At 65.3% G+C, this 19,832-nt stretch overlaps 2 protein-coding genes across 6 annotated transcripts; one reads left to right on the forward strand and one right to left on the reverse strand.

Annotated features, from left to right (window-relative positions):
• Positions 1–4,596: 4,596 nt before the first annotated feature.
• Positions 4,597–14,041, reverse strand: LOC115340642 (NFX1-type zinc finger-containing protein 1-like). The gene is given in 15 exon segments (XM_041123024.1): positions 4,597–4,731; positions 4,838–4,941; positions 5,885–8,690; positions 8,773–8,868; positions 8,951–9,061; positions 9,130–9,275; positions 9,638–9,792; positions 9,943–10,062; positions 10,163–10,332; positions 10,651–10,821; positions 10,824–10,958; positions 11,069–11,214; positions 12,019–12,147; positions 12,265–12,421; positions 12,569–14,041. Coding segments are annotated over 13 exon segments (4,143 nt in total). The 5' UTR covers positions 13,940–14,041; the 3' UTR covers positions 4,597–4,731; positions 4,838–4,941; positions 5,885–7,454.
• Positions 14,042–14,282: 241 nt separating this feature from the next.
• HGH1 (HGH1 homolog) lies at positions 14,283–19,056 on the forward strand. 5 transcript variants are annotated; one of them, XR_003923115.2, is made up of 6 exons: positions 14,289–15,676; positions 15,771–15,871; positions 16,585–16,683; positions 16,764–16,855; positions 17,188–18,384; positions 18,557–18,677. XR_003923115.2 is itself a non-coding variant. In XM_030012541.2 (6 exons), the coding sequence occupies exons 1-6, from the start codon at positions 15,144–15,146 to the stop codon at positions 18,734–18,736; spliced, it is 1,128 nt and encodes a 375-aa protein (XP_029868401.1). In that variant the 5' UTR covers positions 15,107–15,143; the 3' UTR covers positions 18,737–19,056. The 5 variants fall into 5 exon arrangements, 3 of the variants coding, with proteins under 3 accessions (XP_040978956.1, XP_040978957.1, XP_029868401.1); XR_003923116.2 differs by lacking the exon at positions 18,557–18,677 and having other exon boundaries at positions 17,188–17,804; positions 18,262–18,373; XM_030012541.2 differs by having other exon boundaries at positions 15,107–15,676; positions 18,262–18,384; positions 18,557–19,056.
• Positions 19,057–19,832: the final 776 nt, after the last annotated feature.

Below are 19,832 nucleotides of genomic sequence, written 5' to 3' on the forward strand. Positions count from 1 at the left end.
TTCGCCACCACTTCTTTCGGGGACCCCGTGTGGGGGGAGCCCGTCCCGCTGCGGCCACGGGGGGTGGCATCTGGGCTGCGGGATGTACCAGGGGGTCACACGGATTGGGGATGGCAGGGGGTCTCGGTCCTGCTGGGACCCGGGCTCCCCACCCCGGGACGCAGGCGCAGAGCCGGGGCCGTGCTGTGCCCAGTGTCCCTCTGCCACCACGCAGGAGCTGGGGTCTCCCGGGGCTCTCGGTCCCCCCCCGGCCCCTGCCGCCCCTCTCTGTGGATGCTGCTGTCCCTTCCTCCTGCAGGTGCTGTGCAGGGAGCACCCGGAGACCCCCGGGACGTGCCCGAGGCTGTGGCCACCGCTGGCAGCTGCCACCGGAGCGCCACACATCCCATGTCCCCCCAGCCAGCTGCCTGTCCCGGGCACCGCAGGACAGTCACGGCGCTGGAGCCAGGACGGGCTCTGGGACAGCCCGGCTGCCGGCCCTGCCCGGCTCCGGTGCTCCCTGCCTCCATGTGCCGGCTGGTGGGTGCCGGGCATGGGCTGCCTTGTGCCGTGCCACCGTCAGGTCCTTCCCCACCCTCCCGGTGTGGTCTCCGGCTCCCGTCGCCACCACAGCTTCTGGTTGTGCCGGTGTTTCTGCTCGGCGCTGGCTGGGCACTGCCAGCTTGCCGTCCTGCATTTAATGAACAGACCCCGTGTTCCTTCGTTAATAAAAGTATTAAATACCACAGATCAGACTGGTGGCAGTGGGACCGACAGCACTGTGCTGGTTCCCAAATGCCGCTAGGAAGGCACCGACTAAGGAAGATGGCAGCGGAAACGGTGTTTTCCGTCCCCAGGGAGCAGCCGGGAGCCCACTGGGCTCCACTGGCACCAAGGAGGGGATTTCTCTCCCAAGAGAGCAACACTGCGGCTCTGCCCACCCGTTCCTGGCACAGAAACCCTGTGGCTGAACCAGGGCAGGTTCTACCATGCCAGGGGCAAGGCTCTGCCATGCCAGAGCTCGTGCCGTGGGCTCTGTGTGGTGCAGAGTGCGGTCAGCCCCAGCTGCGGGACCCCCCCTGCCCTCCCGATGTGGCCCCCGCAGCAGAGCACATCCCTGGAGCGCATCCTGGAAAGGACCACAGAGCTGGACAGGCTCAGCATGTCTCTGAGCCATTGCCTTTACAATTAATTATCCGGCGTGAACCGGGGTGGTCCCATCCCACTGGCATGGCAGATGGGTTTGGGGGCTGGTTTTAGAAATACCTTCTTTCTTTGTGTGTCCCTTTGGAGTGTCATTGCCCTGCCGTCCCCTCCCGAGCAGCAGCAGTGGGCTCCCCTGGCCGTTTGGTCTCTGCCTTCACTTCCAGTTAGCGCTTCATCCTCTAATTTATCGCTTTATCCTCACTTGAATCAGATTTGAGGGAGTTTTGGCTCTTCAGTTCCTGGATATTTTGTAGGTTTTGGCTGAGCCGCTTTCCTTTTAAAGGAGATCTTTAAGCTGGAGTTCATGGTGATGTTCCCAGCTGGCATTGTGTCCAGAAATCCTGGCTCTTGCGAAGCTTGCAGTGCACGCTGCGCTGCAGCACATTGGGAACGCCGGGATACGAGCAGCTGGCAGTGCCAGCTCGTGCCATCAGTTGTCAGATACCTCGAACTTCAAACGTCACTTTTTTGATATTAACTTCTGGCAGGTTTTCTCCTCCCGACTGCCACATATTTGCTATGGGATGGAGCTCCTGAGGAGGAACTGAGGCGGCCGTCACTCTGGGGTGTGAGGCTCGTCCCGTGGGCTTGCCCTGTGTGCAGAGGAAGACCGATGGTTAAACTCTCATTAAAGCAGGACACTAATGAGCTGTGCTGCAGCCCAGGCAGCGGGAAGACGGACGTCACTGCTGCATTGCTCGGGCTGCCGTTTAGGGAGCACGGGAGCTTCCTGGCGCAGCGGTGACCTGCCATGTGGTGCAAATTTCGCACAAGAGGAAAGGACACAGCTCCCGGGATTTTTTGGAAGAACTGAGGTGACCTTCAGGTGCCCGGGGGACGTTTGGTGCAGCCTCGTACCACAAACACCGCCTAACTCCAGCGGTGCAAGCATTGGAGCAGCAGAGCCACGCAGAAGCAGAGCAGAGGTTTGGCTTTGGAAGATTGTAGCTAACGAAGCGCAGCCACTCTAATGAGCACAGGTAGCTCCAGGATGCCCCAAAGCCTGGGGACAACCTGGGTCAGTGCCGGTGTGTGCTCCACAAGGCAGCCAAGGCGGCTCCATCCATGACAGCTCTGTGTACATGCCGGTTGTGCGTACAGCCACTGTTCCCAGCAGTGACTCCATCATTTGCCCCAGGGACAATGTTCCTTCACTGCCAGAGTCTCACCTGCATCAGTTCCTTCACTGGCACGCAGACACGGCGCAGGCGAGCTGGGCTGCCTGGGACTGGGGGCTGCTCTTCTCCTAGCCCTCAATGGGGTGAATTTTGGTTTAGCAGAGCTCAAGCACGGCTCCAGCCAGCTCAAGACCAAGCTCCGTGGGAGAGGCAGAGGGATGGATCCGGAGGCAGCGGGTGGGAGCAGCCCAGGCTTTGGTGAGCCCGACACGAGGGGACTGGCGGCTGGCCGGCACCTTCCAAACCCACATCTCCACTGCCTAGAAAAGCAGATTTTCCCAGAGTTAAGACATGTTGCCGAATTACTTCATCTTGAGACCCTGGATTAGCAAGTCCCTGAAGAGCGGGGGCTTCCACGGCACTGCTGGCACTGGTGACCAGCGATCCAGCCTGATTTCTGTGTCCTCCTCTTTCCCCTCCGATGTGAGCAGCTGTCAAGGTGACCTGGTAAACCCACCGCAGCGATGGGCGTCCCATCAGCCAGGGGCCCTGGGGCATGGCCAGCGAGCTGGGATCTGGGGCTCTCAGGGGTCCCAGGGCAGGGGCTGCAGCTCTGCCCGTCCCCCCGAGGGCTGCTGGAGGGGGAACAGGAGCCTCTGGCGGGCCCACGGCTCCTCCGGACAAGGGTGGGAGCCAGGACCGGGGCAGGATCTCGCTGCTGGGTTGCTGGTTCCACAGGGTGGGTGGGCTTGTCCTGGGGGGCTGGTGGGCGGTGGGCTTCTCCTGGGGGGCTAGGGGATGGCGCGCATCTCCTGGGGGGCTTGTGGCGGTGGGATTCTCCTGGGGGACTGGGGGCTGGTGGGCTTCTGGGGGACTTTGAGGAGATGGGCTTCTCCTGGAGGGCTTGTGGGCGGTGGGCTTCTCCTGAGGGCTCTGTGCATCGTGGGCTGTTCGCAGGCGTGTGCTCCGCTCTCCCTCCAGAGATGCGCAGCGGTTCATGCGCTGACCGTGTCTTGCTGTTGGCACGGCGCAGTAGCGGCAGCAGCAGGCAGTGAGCTTTGCACCAGCACCAGGGTTGCCAGAGCTGCCGCAGGGTGCCCGGGGCCAGGCTGCCCACTGCAGCCTCACGGGCAGGGCGCTGAGACCCCCAGCACCGATGCACACACGCTGCCTGTCCTGCCCGGCTGCAGGCAGCTGGGTGGTCCGGAGAAAGACAGACGCCATGGGGTCTCATCCTGAGCACCGGCAGAGCTTGCAGCCATGCGCTGCTTTGCCAGGGCTTGGAGGAGGCATCTCCCCCTCCATCACTGAAAGCGGCTGGGAAAGGCAGCCAGGGCTGCTCCTGCCACGCCGACTGCCTTGTTTAGGGCTCATCCAGTGCACTTCTGATGCAAAAAAATACCTTATTTAATAAAGCATCCAGTGGCAAAGTCACTTCTCTCTCTGGCACCTCTTGGCAGCAAGGCTCTGGGTCGGCACACACCAGGGCATCATGCCGTGGCTGCAGAGCCCCGTTCTGCTGAATGCTTCACTCCTGCTATATGTAGGAGATCATCGAGATGCTGGAACACTTTGGAACTGAGCTCGCTGTCCCCAGGCCTCTCCGGCTGCAGTTTTTGGTGTGCTGTGAGCCCCGATGTATTTTTAAAGGCTGCCGGAGCTGGCCTGTGGAGCAGCGCTCCCTCCCGGAGCGTTATCCAGGTGTGAGGCTCAGGTAGGAGAAGGTCGGAGCCGTGCTCTGCCGTGCCCACGGTGGCTCTGCGACCTGCCCGTGCTCGGGTGGGTTTCATGGGAGGGGGCGAGAGTGGTCTCTTGTCCCGAAGGAGAATCCCGTGGGAAAACCCGGTCCCAGGCATCCAGCCAGGGCTGGTCAGAGGAAGAAACGCTTCTCCCTCTACATCGCTGGGAGAAAGGAGATGCTTAATTGCAGCTGTGTAATTGCAATTACCTGTTGTGCGTGCTCCAGGGCGAGTGGGATGGTTTGTGGTCGGTGCATCTGGGTACCGGTGCCGCGGGGGGCTGAGGGGGAAGGCAGCACCGGTCTTTGGGGGTGAATGCAAAACCCCTGCGTGGGAGGGACGCCGTCAGCCAAGGGGTCGATGCGGTAGGGATGAACAGCCTTTGAAGCGGGGAGAGTGCAAATTAATGATGTTGGCATTTATAAATACAGTCAGCTTAATTAAAAGATCTTTGAAGAGGAAAAGGCAAGAACAGTGATTTAATCAGAGGGTCTCCAAGGGTGGAAAAACAAATTCTTCATCGGAGAGAGAACACTGATTCTCGTATAATTTGCTCGTAGCATCTGCTGTGCCACCCGGAGAGCCGAGCACCGCTGCTCATCCAACGGGAAGCATTCTGGCGAACGCGTTCAGCTGCTTTCCTGCTGAAGTAGCTGTGCGGCTTCCCGGGATCTTGGATCCTGCAATCACTGTGCGAAAGTGCCGGCTTGTTCCTGCTGGGGCTTGGCTGCTTATTCACCTGGGTACCGTGCCGGGGAGCTCCCGTCCCTGAGCCGGTGGCAGTGGGTGACCTACCGGGAGCCCCCCAGGAACTCCAGGAACGGGACCTTGGGCTGCAGCAGCTCGGCACAGCGGCACACGCACCCCCTCTCCTGCCCCCAGTGTGAGCCCAGGGAATGCTAAAGGAGCAAAAGAAGATGAAGAAAATCAAGAATTATTATTATTATTTAAAAATAAAATTAAGAGGAAAAGCCACCCCCCTGGAGTGTGTGGGATGGTCGATACATCATTTCCCCGCTCCCAGCAGCCAGCATTTTCCATAGGCAAACCGCAGGGCTCTCCCGCGCCACCAGCTGGGACCCCCCGAAGCTGAGGGGCCCCCCCAAACCCCTCCACGTCTTGTTTGGGTTTCTCGGGCCGCTCATCACCCCAACGCAGGCTTGAAGCGGCACAAACAGTTTGTATTATGACAGTTTTCCCCTTTTAAGTTTGTTTTTCCTTCTGCCTAAAGTTTCTGTGCACAGCACCGCAGTATTTTGGGGGGATTGTGTTAAATTTTGAAGTCTTGATTTATTTAGTTTATAGACCCTGGAACTTCTGTTTTAGTCATGCATTGGACAGCAGTGGAATTGAGGTTTCTTTGAGAACTCTCCTATAACTTGTTTTTCCAGCCTGCCAGGAGCCAGGCCATGCTTTCAGTCCTCTCTTGCTTTATTGAGCTTTTTTGAGCAGCTTTATTGAGCAAATGCTGCTTATTTTTTCTCCTCTGTGTCATATCTGCTGATATGTCAGCTGGATTTTACACCTTGGAAAGCACTTTAAGTGGTGCTTCAGCCTCTCTTCGCGTGCCCTCACTCAGACATGCTGAGGAGAATTCCCAGACCGCAAAGCTGGGTTTTGTAAAAGATGAGTTTTTAGAAATTATACTATTGCATCTGTGTTTCAGGTTTCTAAATTAAAAAAAAAAAAATCAGGATTTTAGTGTGATGCATCCAGGACTACTTCCCCTGCGCAGAATTTTCTCTCCTAAACGCCAGTGACTGGAATGTCGCTTCCCTTGCCTGCTCAGAGAGGTCAGTGCGGAGGAAGAACCGACCTCCTTGACTGGTATTATCCATTTACCTTCCAAAATTGTACTTATACCCACAGCCTTAATGCAGTATAAATCTGTTCTCAAGCAGCCAATGTCATTATCTGGGATTTACTCGACTGCCCAGCCCTTTGCAGGGAGCCGCAGCAGTGGGACGCAGCTGCCGGCTGTCACGGCAGGGACGATGCTGGTGCATCGCCTGGGACCGGAGCACTAAAATGACCTCAACTTCAGTGTTTTCCTTTGGAAAGGGCTGGTGTTGGGCTCTTTATTTGCTGCGTCTCGCTTTGTCACCCAGCAAAGAGCACTGTCCCTTTTGCCTCTGGCTCCCTGTGCAAGAACCCACCGCCAGCCCCGGAGGTCGGGCATTTAGAACCGGGGTTTTTGCTGTTTTTCCCTGCGAGCTGCAGGAAGGGGGTTTGGCTGCGGTGCCTGGAATTCGCGTTGACCATCTGGATGCACAAACTCCATCCAAATCCCCCGGCCAAGCCCGGGCACCTTCTGTTCCTGCTTCTTCTGTGCTCCCAGAGGAAAGCATTGCTGACCAGCAGCCGGGATCCCCTCCGGGTGCGTCGCCTGTGCCAGGAACCCCCGCAACCTATTCACCCACCCTGGGAGGATGAGGGTTTTTCTCCCAGCGTGGGAGCCACCCATCCCTGCAGAGAAAGTCTTCTCCTCCCTGGGGACGGCATCAACAGGGACCCTGGGGCTGCGGATGCGCTCAGAGGGAGCGTGGGACCCTTGGGACCACCCGCTCCCCGGGGGGGATGGGCTCACCGGGGACAGCCAAAGGCGACCGCGGGGCTGCCTGGCGAACCACGGATGCTGAGATGCAAGGATTGACGGGCAGCAGAAACAAGGGTGGCTTTGGTCAGGCTTTAGTTACTCAGCAAAGCAGCGCAGCAACGCAGGCGTTAAAGGGGGATGCGGAGGGGTCCCCGGTTCTGCTGCTGCAGCCTGGAGAGCCGCATCCAGCCGAACCCCCGCAAGGCTGAACCTATCTGGGGCAGGGGTGGACGTTTTGTCCCTTGTATGGTGTCACCCGTGCCAGTACCGTGATGGCACCTCTGCTCCAGTGAAGGGAATAGAGCCCATGCCCAAGGCCAGTGGCAGTGACTGTTGAAAGCACTGGGGGGTGCAGGAGGCTTTTGGGTGTCACCGTGGCTCCAGCCAGGATCGAGCTGGAAATTGCTGCAGGTCTGGCTGGGATCATGTTGGGAAATGCCGAGGTGCCTGTCAGGATTGAGCTGGGACTTCCCGTGGGCGCAGCTGGGATCAAGTTGGAGATTGCCGTGGGCTGGCATCGAGTTTGGCATCACCGTGGGACCAGGCAGGATCGAGTTGGGAATAGCCAATAGTCTGGGATCAGTTGGGACTTGCAGAGGTGCCACCCAGGATGGAGCCGGGGAGGCACTGGGGAGGGCACGGCTCCCAGCACAGCCGGGGAGCGGGACTGCGGGCAGCACCGTGCCAGCAGCACCGCAGCCCCCAGCTCCTGCCCGGAGGGAGCCCCTGAGCTGTGCCGCTGGCAGGGGACCATGGAGCAGCAGCTGGCACGGATCTGGCCGCGCACCAGCAGTGGGACCAGCTGCAGGGATGCCCTCACTCCAGGCTCTGCCGGCTGCTCTCCTGGCAGGCAGCAGCCAGCTCTTTCTGGGTGCAGGCAGGCTGGTCGTGTGGCAGGACCCCCTCCACCGCCTTGCCGCAGTTGTGCCCACCGCAGTCGTCCCCGCTGCAGTCATCCCCACCATGGTTATCCCCGCCGCAGTCATCCCCACTGCAGTCATCCCTGCGGCAGTCGTCCCCACTGCATTCGTCCCCGCTGCAGTCGTCCCCGCTGCAGTCATCCCCACCACGGTTGTCCCCACCGCAGCTGTCCCCACTGCGGTCGTCCCCACCGCGGTCGTCCCCACCGCGGTCCTCCCTGCGGCAGTCGTCCCTACCGCAGTCGTCCCCGCCGCAGTCGTCCCCGCAGCGCCGCGGGCAGGGGTGGCCGCAGGCGAGTGGCCGCGGGCAGGGCTCCTGGCAGCGCCAGCGCTCGGCCGGCACGTGGCACGGCAGGCGCTGCCGGTGGCCGCAGCGGGGCAGGACCTTCTCCACCTTCTTGAGGCAAGGGCCGCACTCTTCCCAGCAGAGCTTGGGGCAGGGGTGGCCGCGCTCGCAGGGCGGCCGGGCGCAGGGCAGGCAGCAGTGCGCCCGCCGGTGCTCGCGGTCGCGCGGGTGGCAGTGGCGCGGGCAGGGGTGGCCGCAGGGCAGCGGCATCCGGCACCGGCGCGTGCAGCCGCCCTCGGGGCTTTGCCTGAAGTCGGAGGCGTCCCGCACCGTCGCCGTCACCTCGGGGTGGTTTTGGCAGGTCAGCGCCAGCCCGTCGCCCACCAGGCCCTTGCTCTTCAGGGCGGCCAGGATCTCGGCCCAGAGCCGGCCGCCGGCGCCCCGCGCGATGCCTTCCAGGTCGCCGATGCAGTAGAAGCCCTTTCTGGCGCGGGAGAAAGCCACGCAGATGCGGTGCCGGTCCCCGAGGAAGCCGATCCGCCCCTCCGGGTTGCTCCGCACCAGCGAGAGCAGGACGATGTCGCTCTCCTCCCCTTGGAAGTCATCCACGGTGCAGACGGCAACCTTGGCCATGTCCCTCCTGGCCAGCAGCTGCCGGATGGTGGCCACCTGGCCGCTGTAGGGTGTCAGGACGGTGAGCTGCCCCTTGGCGTAGCCCTGCTCCAGCAGGTACTTGCAGAGGTGCACCAGGAAAGCGGCCTCCGAGCGGTTGCTGTAGCTGCCGGTGTGGCCGCTGAGGTCCTCGGCCCCCGCGTGCTGGATGAAGAAGACGCTGCTCTCGACGCCCTGCCCGGGGAGGGGGACACACGTGGGCGTCAGGGGACCGGCCCCGTCCTCGCACCTGCCCTGCGGTGGTCTTTGCCCCCACCTTGATCTTCTCGTAGCCGCCGACGGCCGGGTGGTCCCTCAGCGCCTCGTAGAAAAAGGGGACGAGCAGCTGGGAGATCTCCGGGCGCATGCGGTGCTGCTGGCGACACGGCGGAGGCTCGAGCCGTGGCGGCAGCCCCCCCGGCGCAGGGTGGGTGGCAGGGGGGGGTCTGACTCACCTGGCACAGCAGCTGCACGTGGGGGATCTCGTTGTTGATCATCCGCTCGAAGAGGGAGATGCCGAGGCGGTATTTCTTCTCCAAGGTGTAATCGGCAGGTTTGGGTCTCAGCTGCAAAGGGGGTTTGGCTCACCGTGGTGTGCCGACGGGCACCGGGGCGTGGGGCCAGGGCACCCTACCTGCTGGTGGTCCCCGATGAGGATGAGGTGCTTGCAGGAGGCGGTGAGGCAGGTCAGGACGTGCGCCTCCAGGATCTCTGCAGCCTCTTCCACGATCACCGTCTGGGGCCGGACGCTCTGCAGCAGCTTGCGGTACTTGGCAGCCCCTGGAACCAGGCATGAGCCCGGTGAAGGAGCCGGCACCCCGGCAGGGTCCACCCAGCGCCCCGTGGGACATCCCCTGGTTCCCCTACCCCAGGCTCCTCACCCGCCTCCCACGGCCCCTTTGGGGGCAGGCACCAGCTCCAGCACCACCAGCACTGGCACTGGAGATGGCACCAACACCACCACCAGCACTGGTACTGGATATGGCACCAACACCACCACCAGCACTGGTACTGGCACCGGCTCCAGCGTTGGCACCAACACTGGCACTGGAAGCTGCACCAGCACCGGCACCAGAAATTGCACTTTCGCCAATTTGCACTACCAGCACCAGCCCCAGCCCCCGGCGCGGTGGCTATCTCACCCGTGGTCGTCATCCCGATGACGCGGCTCTGCCTGAGGATCTGCAGGTCCTCCTGGAGCTGGTGCTGGGCCAACTGGGCTGCGCTCTGCTCGTACTCCTCCAGCCGCCTCGCCAGTGCCTCCTCCAACGCCTCGCCGTAGGCACCCAGCCACCGCCTGCCGCCGGCACGGGACGGGGTCACCGCGGGGGGCAGTCCCGGGCCACCAGCGTGTGGGGACAGGGACCCCGCACTGGTGCCGGGGTTGCCGTGTCGCCGGCCATCTCCTCCCCGGGGATCCACCGTGGGGGGGGACGGGTGGTGAGACCTGTAGAGCCGCCACCGGTCGCCGAGCCGGAGCTGCCAGAGGCTCCTCAGGTGCCCGACCTCCCTGTCGGTCATGGCATCGCTGTCCTGCAGCCGGCGGGCCAGCTGGGCGTCCAGCGGGCTGGGGACGGACAGATGGACGCGGCCGTCAGTGCCCCCACCACCAGCGAGCCCCAGCGTGTCCCTGGGGTCCCGGCCGGCAGGAGGGTGCAGGGCCGTACCCCTCTTCTTCGGGGATGATGTAGGCGAACTTCTCCCGGGCTCGTCTCCTCTCGGCCTCCGCGGGGTCGAACTCCTCTTCCTCGTCCAGGCACCGCTCGTCCCTGCGCGGCTCCCAGCTCTCCTCCACCTCAGGGCCCCCTCGGCCCCCCCCCGGCCCCTTGCTCCGTGCCTGGGGGCAGAGCCGTGGAAGCTCTGGGTGATGGCCCCGTGGGACGTGTGGGACCGTGCCCCGTGGCATCCCACTGGGCATCGCTGGGACGGGGTCAGCCCGCATCCCTGGGGACTTGGGGATGAGGGCAGCCCTCCTCCTCCCCTGTCCCCAGGGCAGCCCCACGTCTGCCCCCCACCTCTGCCTGGGGTCCCCCCGGGGGCTCCCACTCCTGCTGAGTCACTCCTGCTGTGCCCGATGCAATTAGGGCTGGGGGTTTCCCAAGTTCCCCCCCCCGCCATGAGCCTGGCCGGGGCCGAAAGCGGCAGCGAGGGTCACCTGCCACGTGGTCCTGGCCTCGCCGCGGGCTCCCGTCCTCCGGCGGCACCGTGGGCTGCACCTGCAGCCACTGCAGCATGTCCAGATGCACAGCACCCTGGGGGGGGGGGTGACGGGGAAGGTTGATCTCAGCCCCAGCCCCCCAGCAGGGCTGCGACGGCCGCCCACACCCCCACCTTGAAGAGCAGGTCATCATTCATGATCTCTGTTTCCAGCTCGCTGGCGGTGAGGATGCCGCGGTGGAGCAGCCCCCGCACCTCTGTGTGGAAGGCGATGCTCTTCTCTTGCTCCTGCAAGGCGCTCCGCATCTGGGGGGGGAGGCAAGAGCCATTGGGGCGAGGTGAGAGCGGGACATGCCGAGCCCCTGCGGCCGGCGAGCTGCCGGGTGGGAGTGGGGGAGAGGGGCCCGGCCCCATACCTGCGCATACTGCCGCCGGCTGCCGGCCCCCCACGGCCCGCAGAGCGCTCTTTGCCGGAGCAGCTGCAGGGAGCAGCCCATCACCTTCTTGCTTCGGCATTTTCCCCCGATGCGCACCACTTTGGAGGGCTGGAACTGGAGGATGCCTGGGGGAGGAGAGGGGCAGGCTGGCAGCCTGCAGGCCAACCCCATGGCCATGCCCAACTTGCCCACCGACCCCATGGCCATGCCCAACCTCCACACCAACCCCACAGCCATTCCCAACCTCCACACCAACCTTACGGCCATGCCCAACATCCACACCAACCCTATGGTCATACCTAACTTGCCCACTGACCCCATGGCCATGCCCAACCTGCTCACTGACCCCATGGCCATACCCAACCTCCACACCAACCCCATGGCCATGCCCAACCTCCACACCAAGCCCATGGCCATGCCCAACCTCCACACCAACCCCACAGCCATTCTCAACCTCCACACTGATCCCATGGCCATACCCAACCTGCTCACTGACCCCATGGCCATGCCCAACCTCCACACCAACTCCATGGCCATGCCCAACCTCCATATGAACCCCCCCAGCCATTCCCAACCTCCACACCAACCTTATGGCCATGCCCAACATCCACACCAACCCTATGGCCATACCCAACTTGCCCACCAACCCCATGGCCATACCCAACCTCCACACCGACCCCATGGCCATGCCCAACCTGCCCCCGACCACCCTGCCAGCCCGTGCCAGCCCATGGGCTGCTGCGTGCCGGTGCGGCGGCAGTGCTGCCCCGCGGGGAGCGTGACCCCAGCCGGCCGGAGCGGGGATGTGATGGGCAACAGCAACGACACCCATGAGCATCAGGCTGCTGGCGGGACGGGCACGCTGCTGGCTCAGCCCACGCCAGGCGCGAGGGGTCTGCGGGGAGGGGAACCGGGGCTGGGACCAGCACCTTCCATGAACTGGTCGAGGGCATGGTTGGTGTAGCACACCACCAGAAGGGGTGGCCGCTCCCCCCATGGTTCGCCCCCCTGGTTTCGCAGCAGCAGCTCCGTGATCTTGAGTCCGATGAAGGTTTTGCCTGGGGAGGAAAGTGCCGGCGTGCGCTGGGGGCAGGGAAAGCCCCATTCTGCCCCCACGGACCCCCGGCTGGGACGGTGCTGGGGGGCACCGCTGGGGTGCCAGCGCTGGCACCTACCTGTGCCGGGGGGGCCCTGAATAAGCACGAACTCCCTGCTCAGCGCCAGCCGGATGGCTGCGAGCTGAGACTCGTCCAAGTGGGGGAAAATCTTCGGGGACCAGACCTCCGGGTCCTCCAGGCTCACGGCAGAGAGGTCCACCGCCGGCTTCTCTCCCTGAAACAAAGAGTGGGGATGGGGTGCCCGTGGTGGTGCACCCCAGCCGGACTCTGCCAGCTGCGGCCGCAGTTGAGGGCAGCCGGCGTCTCCCCGGGGGAGTCCTGCGAGCCCTGCGCTGCCAGCGGGGTCCCTGCCGCGACTCACCTTCTCCTTGCCGTCCGGCAGCAGCGGCGCGAGGCTGAAGAGCCTGTCGGCGCCGAGGTGCGCGGGGCGGCGGATGGAGGGCTTGCAGTGCACCAGGTAGCGGCCGAAGGGCACGGCGGTGGGGCTCAGCTCCTGCAGCCCCTCCAGGACGTGCCGGTACGCCTCGAAGAAGGCTGGGGACTCCACCATGGTGAAGCTGGTTCTTCCCAGGTGGGTGAGGAGCTGCCGGTGGCGATAGGTCTGGATGTGCAGCCAGATGCGGTCCCGGTGGGCCGCCCTCTGCTTCGGCACCCCGGCCACCACCCCGAAGAGCACGTGGCTGCAGTCCTCGGAGAGGAGGCAGGTGAGGGAGCCGCTCTTCAGGCACTCGGCAGCGGCCGGGCCGGTGCGGGGCAAGAAACGGGCCAGGTAGACGGGGCCGGCCAGCGTGGCGGCCACGGCGTGGAGCTGCACCCCCCGGTAGAGGCTGAGCGCCGCCCCGTCGCCGTCGGGGCCGCCGAGGGAGAACGCCGCCGCGATGCCGTCCCGCAGCGGCTTGAGGAAATCCTCCCGCAACAGTCGGAAGTGCAGGTCCAGGTAGGCTGCGGCACTCTCGTGCGCCCCGCGGCACAGGTTGGGGCGCAGCCGGCCCTCCGCCTCCCCAAAAAGCTCCTCGGGCGCGGGGATCACTGGCACCTCGCGGAAGTCGTCCCGCCAGGCGCCGGCGGGGCGGTGGCGGTGGGGGAAAGCCTTGTCCACCAGACGCCTGGCGTCGTGTAGGCGCTGCTGGATGAGCCAGGAGAATTGAAAGCCGCGGCTCTGGAGCCGCTGCACGGTGCAGAAGAGGAGGTCGACGGGGTAGCAGAGCAGCGTCGGCACGTGGCCGGGGCAGGCGGTCAGCAGGCGGTGGAGAGCGACCACCGTGTCCCCCACCACCTCCTGGGAGATCCGTCCCTCCCGGCACTGGAAGGTGTCCAGCTCCGTGATGAACCTCAGCAGGTCCCCCAGGATGAAATCCCGGGTCAGCAGCAGGGCCAGAAGGGGCGTGGGGGGCTGCCGCGCTCCCCCCTGCTCCAGGGCGGCCCCGAGGGTCCGCAGCAGTGTGTACACCTGGGCCGGGCTCAGGTCCCGGCGGGCCAGCAGCCGGCCCAGCTCCAGCGTGTGGTCCCGCAGGAAAGGCAGGAGCTGCCGGGGGCTGCTGTCGCAGAGCTGCTCCAGGTTGCCCAGGAGGTCGGGGGGCTCGTCGCTGCGCCCCGGCTCGGGAGCCGGCCAGCCATTGTACGGGGCGTCCCAGTCCCCATCGGGGCTCGCCGACCGCCGTCGCTTTGGGCTCCAGGGCTGGGCGCGGGGTGGGGAGAGGTCCCGGCGGGACGGGGGGACGCGGCGTCGCATCGGCCCACGCAGGGACGGGGACGCGTGGCCCCCGGGCTGCGGCTGACGGGAGTTGGGGTGGGAGTGGGGGGTGTGGGGATGGGGGCTGCTCCCCTTCCCAGCCGGCCCCGGTCCCACTCACCTGCCCCGGGGTGTCCCTTGGGGTCACGCGTGGGGTACGGCTACCCCACGGCGGGGGTCCTGGGCTGCCGCCAGCACCGGGGATGGCCTGGATAGGGCTGGGATGGGCACTGGGAGAAGCTCCGGGAAAGGTACCAGGGATGCTCCGGGCGGGCTCTGGGGATGCTCCGGCGGGGCTCCGGGAGGGCTCTGGGGATGCTCCAGGGATGTTCTGCGGGATGCTCCGGGGATGCTCCGGGAGGGCTCCGGGGACGGGTCCGGGAGGGTTCCGAGGATGCTCCGGGAAGTCTCCGGGCGAGCAGACAAGGGCGGTTCCCGCACTGCTTGGCCAGAGACTTTTCGAGCGGAGAAACAGAAACTGAGCCCGGAGGCGCCTCCCCCGCGCCCGCACCGGAGCCGCACCGGGGTCAGCACCGGGCCCGCAGCGGGTCCCTGCTCCCCACGGGGGGCTTGGCCACACAGAAATCTGCTGGAGGACCACGCTGGCAAGGGACAAGCGAGCCGGGAGGTTCCGGGAGTCCATCGGGCGGCTCGCCGGCGGAGGGCTGGGGGCACCCGGGGTCTGCTCCCACCGTCGTCCCGCCGGGGAAGGACCGGCTGGCCACGGGGGGATCGCGGCGACAGCGGGACCGTGGGGCTGACCGCGGTCAGGCGTGGGCTTCCCGGTGAAGGGCCACGGGGAAACGGCAGCGCCACGCCGTGACCCCCCCCCAACCGGTGGAGGAGGGGGGGGTAAGCCGTGACCCCTCCCCTACGGACTCGCGTGGGGCGCCCAAACCCCCCCCCCCACCGCCCTCCCACCGGCACACGATCCCGGCCCCACTCGCACTAGGACCCCGCGGCGCCGCAGGGCCAGGGGGCGTGGCCCAGGCGAGGGCGGGGCCACGAGGGCGGGGCCCTGTAAGCGCGCCGGGCGGCCCTCCCTTCCCAGAAGGCCTTTCTCCACCGGGCCCTCCCCCTTTGGCAGCTGCTCTGCCGCAAATTGGGGCAGCCGCGGGGCGGCCCCCGCCCGCGCGGCGCTCATTGGCTGCCGCGCCCGCCCATCACCGCGAGGGGGCTTCGCCGTTACCGGGAGACGGCCACCATGTTGGAGACGCCCGGCATGGCGGCGAAGGAGAAGGAGGAGGCGGCGGCGGCGGCGGAGCTGGCGGAGCTGCTGTCCCCGGCGGCGGGCCAGGCGGCGCGGGAGGGCGCGGCGGAGGCGGCGCTGGCCCTGTCGGGGGATGCGGCGGGGCGGCGGCTGCTGGTGGGACAACCGGCGGCCATGGCGGCCTTGCTGGAGCTGGCGGCGGGGCCGTCCCCGCCGGCGGCCCGCCACGCTCTGGGCTGCCTGGTGAACCTCTCGGCCGAACCGGCGGCCCGCGAACCCCTGTTGGCCGCGCTGCCAGCTCTACTGGGGCTGCTGCCGGGCGGGCCGGCCTGCGGGGTGCTGGCTAACCTCTGCCGGGAGCGGGGGGCGGCTCGGCGGGTGCTGCGGGGCCTGCGGGAGGGCGGCCCCGGGCTGGAGCCGCTCCTCCAGGCGCTCGGTCAACCCCGGCCGCCTTCCCAGCTCGGCCCGCTGCTCTGCAACCTCAGCCAGCTGCCCGAGGGCCGCCGTGGGCTCCTCGATCGCTCCCGGTACGGTACGGCAGTGCCCGGGGCCGGGGAGGGGGGGTGTATGGGGGGTGTGTGTGTGTCTCTCCGGCCCGGTGTGACGGTTCTTCTCCCGCAGGTGCTCGGTGCAGCGGCTGCTGCCCTTCACGCAGTACCAGGACTCCGTCGTCCATCGCCGGGGAGTCGTGGGGGCACTGAGGAACTGCTGCTTCGAGTACGGTGAGAGCCCCGGGCCGAGTCTAGCCGCTGCCCCGGCCCGTGGCACCGGTTGCTGGCACCTGCCGGGGCGTGCTGCCCTCGCCCTGGGCTGCGAGCGGGCCTGCCAGCGCGGCTGGGAGGGTGCCGGGTCTGGCTGGGGTGGAGTTTACTTTCTTCTTCGCAGCCCGTCTGGTGCTGTGTTTTAGACTGGTGACCAAAGCAGGGCTGGTAATGCCGGCCGGGTTTAGCCAGCGTGGGTGATGCTGGCTGGGTTTAGCCAGTGCTGAGCAGCACTCGGGCAGCGTCAAGGCCGCCTCTGTTTCTCACCAGCCAGAAAGTTACGGGGGGGATGATACAGGCGGGACAGCTGACCCCCATGGACCAGAGGGTTGTCCCCAACCTTACAGCGTCACAGTCAGCTCAAAAATGGGGGGCCAAAGCAGCCATGGCGTGGGGGCAGGCTGGGCATCGGTCTGGGCTGAGCGATCAGTGCCTTTGCATTGGTCAGGGCTTTTGGTTTGTGTTTGTTTTGGTTTTTCCCTTCACTTTATCTTGACCCACAAGTTTTTCTCGCTTTTGCCCTCCCCATTCTCTCCCCAGTTCCACTGCTGGGGCAGGAGTGGGTGAGTGGCTGGGTGGGGGCTGAGCTGCTGGCTGGGGTCAGCCCACCGCAGGGGTCCAGGCTGGGCTTGCCACCCTGGCTGTGGTGGCTCCTGACCCCAGGCTGTCCCCAGAGGACCACGAGTGGCTGCTGAGTGAGGAGGTCGACATTCTGCCCTTCCTCCTCCTGCCTCTAGCAGGCCCCGAGGAATTTCCTGAGGATGAGATGGAAAGTAAGTGGGTGTTGGAGTGGGTGGTGGGCGTCTGGGGGCTGCTGGCCGTGTGCTTCCCCCTGAGTCTGTCTCTCCCCCAGGGCTGCCCGTGGACCTGCAGTACCTGCCGCAGGACAAGCAGCGAGAGGAAGAACCTGACATCCGGAAGATGCTGCTGGAAGCCATCATGCTGGTGGGTCCTTCTGGTGCAAATTGCTGTGGGGCTGAGGGCGAGAGCCCAGGCGGGGGCTCCTGGGAGTAGAAAGTTGTTCAGGGCTGCTACAGAAGGTGCTGTCTGCCAGGAGATCCTCACGGAGAAGCGATGATGTTTGGGCTGGACGAGCAGGCAGTGAGGTGGATTGAAAATCGGACGGGCCCTGAGGGCAGTGATCAACGGCACGAAGTCTAGTCAGTGGCCCGTGACCGGTGGTGTGCCGCAGGGGCTGATATGGGGTCCAGTCCTGTTCAACATCTTCATTAATCATCCGGATAACGGGGCAGAGCGTACCCTCAGCACATTTGCAGATGACACCGAGCTGGGAGGAGCAGCTGGTACACCAGAGGGTCGTGCTGGCATCCAGAGAGACCTCGCCAGGCTGGAGAAATGGGCCGACAAGGACTTCGTGGAGCTCCTTGAGGAGAAGGAACGACCTTAGGCAGCAGGACGCAGAGGGGAACGATGGGCTGGAAAGCAGCTCTGCGGACGAGGCCCTGGGGGTCCTGGTGAACGCCGCGCTGAACACGAGCCAGCAGCAGCACGCTCCTGTGGCAAAGGCGGCAAAGGGTGTCCTGGGCTGCATGAGGAGCAGTGTCACAGCAGGACGAGGGACATCTGCTCAGCACTGATGAGGCCACACTGGGGGTGCTGGGTCCAGTGCTGGGCTCCCCAGTATGAGAGAGACATGGACACAGTGGACATAGTCCAGGGAAGGGCCACCAAGATGCTGAAGGGTCTGAAGCATCTCTGCTGTGAGGAAAGGCTGAGGGAGCTGGGACTGCTCAGCCTGGAGAAATGAAGGCTTGGGAGGATCTCGGCAATATCTATAAATGCCTGCTGGGAGGGAGTGAAGAGGAGCCAGACTCTTTCCAGTGGCGCCCAGTGCCAGGACCGGAGGCCACGGGCACAAACTGGAACACAGGAGGTGACACTTGAACATCAGAAAACAATTTTTCACTGTGAGGGTACTGGAGCCCTGGCACAAGCTGCCCGGGGAGGTGGCGAAGTCTCCGTTCTTGGAGATACTCAAAGCCCATCTGGCCATGGTCCTGGGCCACCGGCTCTGGCTGGCCCTGCTTGAGGACCAGGTATCCCTTCCCACCTGTGATTCTGTGGGTGACAAGGACCAAAGAGCCGGGGTCCCCCTCTCCCCACGGGCAGGCTCTCCGTCCCCATTCCTACGTTGGAGGGCTGTCAGAGCAGCTCTGTGACAGCCCCCCCATGCCGTGGGGCATTTCATTTCCCACTCGGAGAGGCACCATCAGCCCAGCGGAGAACCCGGCCGAGCCCTGCCGTGCAGCATCCCTTGCCGGGTGCTCTCAGCACTCTCACGGCCGTGCCGGGCTCCCCGCCCACAGTGCTGCTTTTTGTCTCTTTCGCAGCTCACAGCCACCAAGGCCGGCCGGCACACGGTGAGGGAGAAGGGGACGTACCTGATCCTGCGGGAGCTGCACCGCTGGGAACGGGAGCCCGCCGTGCTGGCTGCCTGCGAGAAGCTCATTCAGGTGGGGAAGAGGATCCCTGGGGGGAGGCAGACGGGTCTCCGGGGTGCGGAGCTGCTCCGAGGGCTCTGTCCTGCCTCTCCGCTCCCCCGCTGGGCTCCTTGCAGAGAGCTTTGGGGGGCTCCCACCAGCCTGTCCCCCCTCCCTGAGCCTTCCTCCCCCCTCCTGGGAAAAGGTGCTGATCGGGGACGAGCCCGGCCCAGGGATGGAGAACCTGCTGGAGGTGAACATCCCCGAGGAGGTGGAGCAGCAGCTGCAGAGCCTGGATCGGGAGGAGGAGGAGGAACAGGAGCGGTGGCGGCGGGAGCAGGAGGAGCGGGGCTCGACGCCGCGCTCCGAAGAGCCGTCGCGGTGAGGGGCTGCTGTGCTCGGCCGGGTTGCCCACAGGCTGCGGCTCCTGTGGTGGGGGGATCTTTGCCGGGCCCCTCGGGGCAGTGGCTTGGCCCCGTTTTTCCCCGCTGCTTCTGAAGCAAATCTGGGGCCCTGCGGGGCAGGGGTTCCCCCTCGACTCACGCAGCTCCGCCGCTCCCGTTGTGGAAGATTTGGGAAGGGGCTGTTGTTTCCTGCCCCATGCCGTGGGACTGCCTCTCTGCTGGCCCCGGGAGTTCTCCCGAGGGCTGAGCTGCCGCAACGTGCCTTGTAAAATAAAATAAAAGGTTTCCAGTCCAAACCCGCCATGGTCCCCAGGAGAAGTTTGGGGGGGTGCTGGGGGTGGGGGTGGGGGGGCTGGGGGCCATGGGGACAGGGTGCAGGTGTCTCCTGTCACTGTCACAGCAGGTCCCCTCCTCTGGCCCAAGCGCTGGGGTGCTGCGGGTAGTTGTTGGGGGGGGCACAAGCTCAACCCCCTCCCGCTCCAGCCTGGGGCACGCTCCATCCCTGGGACCCCCCCCATGCCATGACACCCCTCACCTCCCTGCTGCCTTTAGGGGTGTCCAGATGTGGCCATAGCTCCCTACCTGTCCGGCATGGGGGGGACAACCCCTCCCCTTAGTTCACAGCAGGGTCTGGTGGGGGATTCTCCTTCCCTGGTGGGGAGTGGAGGGAAATTTAGGGGGGGTGGGTAGGTTGGGGGTCATCAGTGGTCACCCCGCTGCAGGATTTTGGGGCCGTGGACCAACAGATGTGCTCCTTCGGTGCACAGCAGCCAGGAGAGAGCCATCTCGGGAGGGTGTCACCCTTCCCCGTGTCCCCCTGCGTGTGTGTGGGGGTGTCCCTATCTGTGGGGAGGGGTCCCTATCCATGGGGGGGGGGGGTCCCTATCTGTGCAGGTGGGTCACGGAGGGGCTGGGGGAGGCTGTGCCAAGCCTGTGCTCGGGGACCACCCCCCTAAAACCCCCCGGACCCCCCCAAAAAGTCGTGTGCCCCCCCCCCCCCCCCCCCCGTGTCCACGGACGCGCTGCTCCACGGTGCTCGGCGGTGGCGGTGCCGCTCAGCTCCGCTAGGGGGCGCCG

The sequence above is a fragment of the Aquila chrysaetos genome, chromosome 4, assembly GCF_900496995.4.
Source record: "Aquila chrysaetos chrysaetos chromosome 4, bAquChr1.4, whole genome shotgun sequence".
NCBI classification, from domain to species: Eukaryota; Metazoa; Chordata; class Aves; order Accipitriformes; family Accipitridae; genus Aquila; species Aquila chrysaetos.